The sequence below is a fragment of the Hemitrygon akajei genome, chromosome 3 (genome assembly GCF_048418815.1).
Source record: "Hemitrygon akajei chromosome 3, sHemAka1.3, whole genome shotgun sequence".
NCBI lineage: Eukaryota > Metazoa > Chordata > Chondrichthyes > Myliobatiformes > Dasyatidae > Hemitrygon > Hemitrygon akajei.
Window position 1 is genome coordinate 143453628 of NC_133126.1, and position 10205 is coordinate 143463832.

General features: G+C 38.9%; 1 protein-coding gene across 1 annotated transcript in view; it reads left to right on the forward strand.

Moving 5' to 3' along the window:
• Positions 1-10205, forward strand: part of gfm1 (G elongation factor, mitochondrial 1) — a 63077-nt gene that overhangs the window by 26049 nt on the left and 26823 nt on the right. The window contains exons 12-13 of the mRNA XM_073040977.1: positions 728-865; positions 9507-9589. Coding sequence (XP_072897078.1) covers positions 728-865; positions 9507-9589 — 221 coding nt within the window. The remainder of the gene's footprint in view (positions 1-727; positions 866-9506; positions 9590-10205) is intronic.

Consider the following 10205-nt stretch of genomic DNA (forward strand, 5'->3'; position numbering starts at 1 on the left):
GTGGAAGTAATAAAGCGATCGGAAAGAGGTGAAACGCCATCGATGATTGGAAAAGTGTTAGGCTACAGTTGGTAAACGATTGGAACAATTTTAATGGATAATGTGAAAGGCCCTGCCTCGATGAAAGCTACAATTATTAATAAGCAATGCAGTGGTTTGATTATTGAAATACATACATTTCTTAAGTGTTTTATATGCATAGAAACATAAAATATATACTATATACTAAGAAAAACGTTTGATTAACTGACGCTAAATAATACCGGCCGTACCTGTTCCGACTTCAAATCCGACTTAAAGACGGACTCAGGAACGGAACTCCTTCATAACCTGGAGACTGCCTGTACTTTTAAATCATTTCTAGATTACTTATAATACCTAATATAATGTAAATGCTATGTAAGTAGTTGGTATACTGTATTGTTTAGGGAATAATGACAAGAAGAAATAGTCTGTTCATGCTCGAACAACGAGTTCTGGAGAGAGAATTTCCAGGTTTTCCCGATCTGCGGTTGGTTGAATCCACGCATGTGGAATCCGCGAATAAGGAGGGCTGACTGTATTTCATTGTAACCCACCACAATCTGTATTGATTTGCAAATACGAAGATACAAGTTTCCTTTGTTCGTATATTAAAAATTTAAATATACTGTTTTGAGAGAATGAAAGTACTTCTCTGCTCTAATATTATAGAAAACACTTCATAATTTCCTGCATTTTGTTTCAGAATGATTTGGATAAATTTTCCAAAGGCATTGGAAGATTTACCCGAGAGGATCCTACTTTCAGAATTACTTATGACGCAGAGAGCAGAGAGACCATTGTATCAGGAATGGGTGAATTGCATTTGGAAATTTATGCACAGGTATTTAACTGATTGTTATTACATTTTATCTAATAGTTTAAATTTTTGGTTTAGTTTATCACATTTTGAAGTTTATATTTCAAAATCAATGTATTTCACAGAACTTTAAAATTGTATGTCTATACTGTTACTTGAACTGAGATGTCTATAGTTACACTAAAGATGTGGGTTCATGAAAAATACCTATTTACACCCATGTAAAAAGAGGACAATGTCCAATAATTTCAGCTGACCTGTGTGAAGAATTTTTTTTCTCTGTAATTCATTTAAAATTCTAATGATATGCATAACTTAGGTAAGTCCTTTAATCTCTGAAATGGATTTTGCTGAAGCTTATTATAGTCAACTTTTGGGCTTCCCTTTCTCTCTCGCCCATTGTCCAAATATGGAAACAGCTGAGTAACCGTTGCTTATGTTATTGACAAAGATACTCCCTTCCTAATATTAATTTCCATATAGTTTTAATGATGGCAGTGTGATTTGCATTGCCTTTTAGGTTTTATGGTCTAGTTTGTTGGAATTTACATACTGATATAATTTATCTTCTCATTATCCTGCCCAGTATTAAGCAAGCCACTGTGACCTTCATACTTACGAAACCATTATACTGGAATTTATGGTAGCTTTACTGTTGCTAATTTTATGGACTGGGAAATGACTTCATTTACATTAAGTAAAGTATGCCTCATTTAACTTGGACAAATTACATTTGATTTGACAGTTATAAAGGTAATTGGTGAAGTATAATTACCTTTCACTTTAGTGATAATAAGTTTAGAACCCATGCAAAACCTTGCGGTTTTCAGGGTATCGAATCTTCTCAAAAAAACGACCATTTTTATACTGATACACAAACATGTTTGAAGTTTATCTTTCTGTTACATTAGTTTCTTTTGGATTCATTTATTGAATCTGGCAGTTTTGAACATGGAAAAACCTGAGAGAGTGTGTGTTTTAGCAGTTACAGCAACAATTACATTTTGTGTACTGTCTTTAACAGTTCTCTAACATGTTTCACAAAAGAGTGAGAGAAATGATTTTGGGCAGATGAAAGTGGTTAAAAGCTTTACCAGCAAGTAAAGTGGAACACGGAAGGAGGATCGTTGAATTGTACAACGCGCATTAAGATGTAGGGCTGCAGGTTGGAGAGATAAGGTGCATGATGTTAAGGGATATGCCAACAATGACCAGTTTCAATTTAACACACACAAAAACCTGGAGGAACAGCGGGTCAGGCAGCATCTTTGGAAAAGAGTAAACTCTCAATCTTTCGGGTCTTGGCCCAAAATGTTGACTGTTTACTCTTTTTCATAGATGCTGCCTGACTTGCTTAGTTCCTCCAGCATTTTGTGTGTGTTACTTTGGAGTTCCAGCATCTGTAGACTTTCTTGTGTTTACCAGTTTCATTTTGTGTATTGGGGGTCAGGGAAGCAGTAGATGTCAGTAGTCGTAAATGACCAAACTCCATGAGAAGATGATGCAGTTATGGACAGGGAAAGCATCAGCGGATGGCTTGTCATGAGCTTACAAAATAATGCATAAAGATTTCAGCAGTGGAGGCACTGAGGTTCACTGATATAATCTTGTGTTTGATCTTATATATTGCATGTTTGATCTCACTGAACCTCAAGGGGAGACAGTAAAGCAGGTGATCCAACCCATGAGCTGAATTGTTTCATTGAGATTGGCATGAAATATATGAGCAGAAGTTGGCCATCCAGCCCTGCACACCTGGCCCCTGTTACGCCATTTTGTTTGATTTTTGAATGCTGTTAAGGATATGTCCTCTGCAAAGTAGGATCTTCCAAAGAGAATCAGAATCAGGTTTATTATCACTAGCATGTGACCTGAAATATGTTAAATTAGCAGCAGCAGTTCAATGAAATATATAATATAGAAGGAAAAACCCCAAAATAAAATAATAATAAATAAATAAATCAAATACAGTGTATGTATAGATTAAAAATCTTGCAAAATAACAGAAATAATGAACATTTAAAAAGTGAGGTAGTGTTCAAGGGTTCAATGTCCATTTAGGAATCGGATGGCAGAGGGAAGAAGCTGTTCCTGAATCGCTGAGTGTGTGCCTTCAGGCTTCTGTATTTCCGACCTGATGATAACAGTGAGAAACGGGCATGCCCTGGGTGCTGTAGGTCCTTAATAATGGACGCTGCTTTCCTGAGACAACGCTCCTTGAAGATGTTCTGGGTACTTTGTAGGCTAGTACCCAAGATGGAGCTGACTAAATTTACAACTCTCTGCAGCTTCTTTCGGTCCAGTGCAGTAACCCCCTCCCCCCATACCAGACAGTGATGCAGCCTATCATTATGCTCTCCACGATATATCTATAGAGGTTTTTGAGCGTATTTGTTGACATTCTAAATATCTTCATGCTCCTAATGAAGAATAGCTGGTGTCTTGTCTTTATGACTGCATCGATGTGTTGGGACTAGGTTAGATCCTCAGAGATCTTGACACCCAGGAACTTGAAAGTCTCACTTTCTCCACATCTGATTCCTCTATGAGGATTGGTATGTGTTTCTTCTTCTTACCCTTCCGAAAGTCATCACCTCCTAAAGAAATTTCTCTTTGATTTAGTCCTGATTGATTATTCCAATCGTGAGTGTATAAAGGTTCAAAGGTTCATTTATTATCAAAGTATGTATACAGTATACAACTGTGAGATTAGTCTTCTCCAGATAGCCACAAAACAAAGTAAACCGTGGGAGTCATTGAAAGGAAGACATCAATCCACCCACCCCGCACAAAAAAGAAACAAAAACTTGCTAAACCCAAACCTTTAAACCCCTCCCTCACACAAAAAAACAAACAGATTGATCCACACGGAAAAACAGCAACAACGACATCAAACCCCAAATCCCCCAACCTCAACTCGCAACAAGAAAATATGGACGCAAATACAGAAAACTGAAGGAGACCAATATGAACTACACTTAGTTTGAACTACAGTCCACAGTTCAACTCATAAATCTCAGAATTTTGATAACATCCTGTGGCAGCATCAGGAGAGTGACCACTCGACCACTTGCTCTCTACCGCATTTGCCTTGATGTTTCAGTCTTCCTTGACACTTTAATGAGTGAGAAATGGAGTTGATCTAAACTCTAGAGAAAGACCTAGCCTGCTGTTTCACTCCTCATATAACAGACCTGTGTAACACTTACCCAACAGGCTGGTATATGTCTAGGGGAAAAGGAGATCCAGCCACTCACCAACCCCACCTCCCGTACACGCAGGGGCTGTGGGAATCAAGGTTATGCCGCGCGTACACACACAATATCAAACTCACACCAGATACCATTACGGAATACACTTTAAAGAGTTTACTAAAGCTAAAAGAGTACTAGACAATACAATATATATAAAAGAAAAAGCAAAAGGCACCAAACTTATCAAAGTCCAAACCACTTCGTGCACAACCGTTGGAGCTCAATTATTGAAGTCTTCTGGCCACCATTTGACCCCCTCCGAACTCCTCGACTCGCAGCTCAGGACCATCCGAAGTGGTCAACCAAACACATCTATCTTCGTCTCCTCTCCTCGGGGTACCTCCTGGCCTCGGACCCCTCTCCTTGAGGTCCGTGAGTTTACAGTCTCACGTCCTCTCTCTCTCACCCCCTCGCGCTGATCTCCCAAAAGCCACCAACAATAGTTTACAGACTCAGAAGAAAGAACAACATAAATCCCAATTGGTTAACAAACAAATACAATTCATGATATCAGTAATTTTAACTCAAACAAACTTCCAGCACTTATCATAACAAAGGAGCATTCCTACTTTTAACAAAACAAGGGAGCCATTTTGTTTACATACACAGTAGCAAAGAAAAAGAAGAAACCCCCTTTACACTCTCTCCTCACCAAATAAAAGTCATGTCCTCATGACTATTAAATAACTTGCCACCTTTCCTGCCAATACACCCTAACCCAAGCACAAACAGTGACATCTCCTCCCCACACAGTAAACCTCACGCCCTGTTCCTCAGGCGCTACATAGGCCAACTATCTGGGAGTTCCCTAACCCTTCTGAGACCTCCGTACCTCCTCACCTAAACCATTCAGACTCGGACACAACTGGGGATACCACGGGCCCGCTACCAACTCCTCTCTCAACCTCTCACTCATGCCCCACACTGCACACAGCTAACCCTCCCCACTACACCTGACTCAGTGGGAGAAGGGCCAAAGGTTTCTTTTTCAATCAAGGGAAAGGCAGCATATACCACACATCCAGCACATCATCCATCAAATCTGCATTCTTCCTCATTTCTGCGATCGGTAGCTGCTGTTTGATCTTTTCCAAACGGAAACACATGGCCTGCACTGCTCCTGCAGTCTCTTCAGCCTCCTGTTCAGTATTCACTGCACTTCTCTCCAGCTTTTTCTTCCTCATGACTTCTTCCAGATCAACTTTCTCCAGTCTCTCCATCTTCATTTCGGACACATACTTTAGAAAGGGCTTCCCGGGTAATTCACCCACTTCAAAGTCCAAACCACTTCGTGCACAACCATTGGAGCTCAATTATTGAAGTATTCTGGCCACCATTCGACCCCCTCCAAACTCCTCGACTCGCAGCTCAGGACCATCCGAAGTGGTCAACCAAACACATCTATCTTTGTCTCCTCTCCTCGGGGTACCTCCTGGCCTCGGACCCCTCCCCTTGAGGTCCGTTCCTCGCCCAGTTTACAGTCTCACATCCTCTCTCTCTCACCCCCTCGTGCCGATCTCCCAAAAGCCCGCCAACAATAGTTTACAGACTCAGAAGAAAGAACAACATAAATCCCAATTGGTTAACAAACAAATACAATTCACGATATCAGTAATTTTAACCCAAACAAACTTACAGCACTTATCATAACAAAGAAGCATTCCTACTTTTAACAAAACAAAGAAGCCATTTTGTTTACATACACAGTAACAAAGAAAAAGAAGAAACCCCCTTTATACCTGTTATTACAAGAACTAGTCTGATGAATCTTCCCTGCACTTTCTATAATAAATATATGTATTTGGAAAAGAGACCAATTGTGGTTTTATCATATGGAGAGCAAGCTGTTGCTCGTTTAGCAGAATTCTCTTCTCCATGCAGCTGATGAGTCCAAAGGAACAGCAAAGACTGGTGCAGTTTGGCTCAGGAGTTGCCAGTCAATGTTGAACTCAACATAGCACTGCCTTGGGGTCTCAAGCTCCAGAAGTTTTCCCTATGGTTGGGTATAGCTGCAAGGTAGCAGAGGTTTGAGATCAGAATTTTCCTTCTTCTGTATAAGCTGCAACCGTGGTTGACAAGCCCCATCTGCCTGGAATATATTTCCAAGATTTCATTTCTGGCAGGTCATTGGTAGAGGATGAACAGCAATGTGCATAACTTGGAACTTAAATCATAGAATCATACAGCATAAAATTGGGCCCCTTCAGAATTCTTTGTTCATGCTAACTTTATCATCCATCTATGCTGATCCCCTTTGTCTGCATTAGCCCACACTGCCCAATGCCTTTCCTGTCGAGGTGCATCCTAGCTCTAAGTTCAAACTTCAAAGTAAAATGTATTATTAGGGTACCTACATGTCACCACATACAACCCTGAGATTCTTGTTCTGTAGGCATACCTAGCAAATCTATAGAACAGTAACTAAACTGCAAACATCAGGAATTGTTAACTGTAAACAACTGTGCAAATGTAGATATAAATAAATAACAAGTATGAAATAACAGTATAACAGAGTCCTTAAAGGAGTGTAACTATCCCATCTTGTTCAAGAGCCTGATGGTTGAACAATAGTAACTGTTCTTGAACCTGGTGGTGCGAGATCTAAGGCACCTTTGCCTTCTACCTGATGGCAGCAGCAAGTAAAGAGTATGGCCTGTGTGGTGAGGAACCTTGATGATGGCAACGTTTCATGTAGATGCGCTCGATGGTTGGGAGGATTTTCTTGTGACGTACGGGCCGAATCCATTACCCTTAGAGGGATTTTCCATTCAGAGACATTGGTATTCCCATAGAGGGATTTTCCATTCAGAGACATTGGTATTCCCATAGAGGGATTTTCCATTCAGAGGCATTGATATTCCCATACTAGGCTGTACTGGAGCCACTCAGCACACTTTCCACCACATATCTGTTGAAGTTTGCCATGGTTTTCGATAACGAGCTGAACATCTGCAGACTCCTGCAGAAGCAGAGGCACTGTTGTGCTTACTTTGCAATAATATGTATATAATGGGTCCAGGACAGCTCCTCTGAGATAATGACACCTGGGAATTTAAAGTTACTGATATCTGCACCTCTGATCCTCCAATGATTACTGGCTCATGGCTCTCTTGTTTCTCTTTCTTGAATTAGTGCTTTGGTAAGTTACAATTAGTTCTTTGGTCTTATTGACATTGAGTGAGAGGTTGTTGTTATTATACCACTCAGCTATGACAAAGCCACCCACTTGATTAGTTCCCCATGTACTATTCCAAATATTTATTCCATCCACTGTTGATGTACAGTGGTTGAAGTGTGTAACGTCAACTGAACATACTCCAATGCTGTCTGTCAAACCTATGACCTCCACCATCAAAGGGAGCATGGCCAATAGGTCCAGAGGAACAGCACCATCAGAAAGTTCCTCATCTAGTCACACACCACCACAAGTTGGAAATATATCACCATGTCCTTGTTGTTGAAAGTAAATCCCGGAATTCTCTTTCTTAAAGCACTATGAAAAGTGACACAAGCATTCAAGTCCAACATCTCAGGAGTAACTAGAGCAGCAACATAACTGCCAACATTGCCAGCCTTGATAGTTTCCAGACCTGGAAAAAAATTGAAATGTTAAAATATAAAGTTGTAATTGGTAATCTGACCCAAGTACAGCATCAGTTTTTAAAATGTTTCTATTACAGTTGGACATACCGTAGATTCCGGATTTTAAGCCGCTACTTTTTTCCCACATTTTGAACAGCTTTGAACTTTGCGGCCTTTAATCCGGAGCGGCTAATGCATGGTTTTTTTTTTCATGCCGCCTCGTAAACATTTTGCCTCATAACAGTAGACCAATAAAATTGATGAGTAGTTCACAGAGGTCCAATGAAATTGTACGATAAATCAAGCGCACTTTCACAATTAAATTATTGTAAATCAGTCATTTGTACTCACCCTCATCAACATGGAAAACACTCGAAGCATTGTGCTGCCTTATGGCAGTTACTTAGTTTATAATATTTTCGCTTAGTAATTCATTTTCTAGTTAAAGTTAGAAGAGTTTTAACTATATTTGTTTTCTGTACTACATCGCGGGATGCTATGACGTCACACCCGGTTTCGCGGTGTCTTGTGGGAAAATGCCGGTTTGCGATGAAACGGGACGGAGGGAGGGAGCGCATTACGCGAGCGGCTTTGGATCTGAGCGAACGCTGCTTTTAAGTTAAAGGTGATCAATAACTTTTCCTGGTAGGCTGTAGTATATATATTTTTTACCAGTCGTTAGGAGATATTGGAATGTTGTTCAGTAAAGAAGTATACGCAACGTATATTTAAAAGTAGCCGCGTTACGGGCACGGTTCGAAAAAAAGCATTTGCAATATGTATTTGTTTTTGTTACCATATGGATTTAATTAAAAGTTAAAAAAATCCTCACGTGTAATATCTTTCTGTGTAAATATCTCATATTACAACGTGGGACACCTGCGGCCGAAAATCCGGTGCGGCCTAAAATCCAGTGCGGCCTTTACAATTAAAAAATTGATTTTATTTCTAAAATTAGAGCCAGCGGCTTTTAATCAGGTGCGCTCTGTAGTCCGGAATCTACGGTAATTAACCTGATTGCTTATGGATTGCAATGGAGGAAAGCTGGTATGATCCACACAGGCTGCTCTTTGTCAGAAACCTGCCAAAAGATTAGCTGCTCCAGAATATTATAACAATCACTTCTTAGTGAAATTGAGAGGAAACTGGCTATGACATTGGGATTTTGCTTGATTTTGTGAAGTATTTTGAATAGGCATCAATTTCTAAGAAAGATGCTTTCTTGAAATGCATAGAAAGCAACAACCAGACAATCCCTGGGATCCTAAAATAAAGAGCAAATATGTAAGTTGGTAGCTCACATTTCCAAAAACTTAGTTGTTTAAAACTGATGCTCAAAATGTATTTTGTTTTATAGTTTACTAATTGTTAAAATAAAAAAATAAGTTCAGTGAAAAACAGTTGTTTGAATTCTTTGAGGTTTTGAGCATTTTGAAATCTTAGTCCATGTGTAATTTCTTTATTGCCATCTTATATGCAACATAGGATATACAAATTTTAGGATACACAATTTTTATCACTAACTTTTTTATATATGCAATGACATATTTTGGTTTTGTTTCTCCATGTATAAGACTTTATACGATGTATTTATGCTGCTATTTTTATTCTGATTCCAAAGCAGCTGCATCAGGCAAGCCTTCCAAAAATGATTTCCAGATTGAAATGATCTAAGTTTTCTTAAACCAATTTAAGAACATTGGTTTCCCTAATTCAGAACTATAATAAGCAATGTAAAAGTACCTTTAACCGTACTTGTGGTAAGCTCAATGTGATGCTTTAAATAAACATAGATGGTATTTAATTGATTTTCTTCTGCTCACTATTAGAGATTAGAAAGAGAATACAATTGTCCATGTGTAATGGGAAAGCCTAAAGTTGCCTTCAGAGAAACTATTTCTTCACCTGTTCCGTAAGTAAATTTTGATATTAAAACTTTGCTAATGTATGCTATGTTGTGGAGCTTTGAAGGAAGTTAAAAATCTGATTTCCCAATTTTACTGAAGTTCCACCTAGAGTGTTTAATGTGTTTTAATTGAAATGTTTTATACTTAGTAAAATGTTGCTGTTAAGAAAATTATCTTAAGGCACTACGTGGCTGGGAGGTTTAGGAACAAAAGGAGACTTATTGTCCACTTGCTTCTATTGTGTTAGTCTGTGAGATCACAGCTGATCTCTACCTTATCCACCTGGGCCCCATATCATTCGCTGTTCTTTTTTTACCAAAATTTATCAATTTTACATTTAAAAGTAGTAATATCAAGAGCTTCTTTTTGTGAGAACATCTCTTCTACGTGGTCAGTCGCTGATTTTAACGTCATTCTTTTACCAACAGAAAATGTTATTTTGATTCATTGATAAAAATGTCAATCAAGTATCTATTCCATGAAATGTAAAATTAATTTGGAGCCCATTAACAATCTGGTGAATCGGCCTTCCATGCCAATATCAGCCTAAAACTGTTCATGGTTCCAAACGGTTCCAAGATTTTGTAAAGCTTGATCAATCTTTTTTATAATGGAAGAACT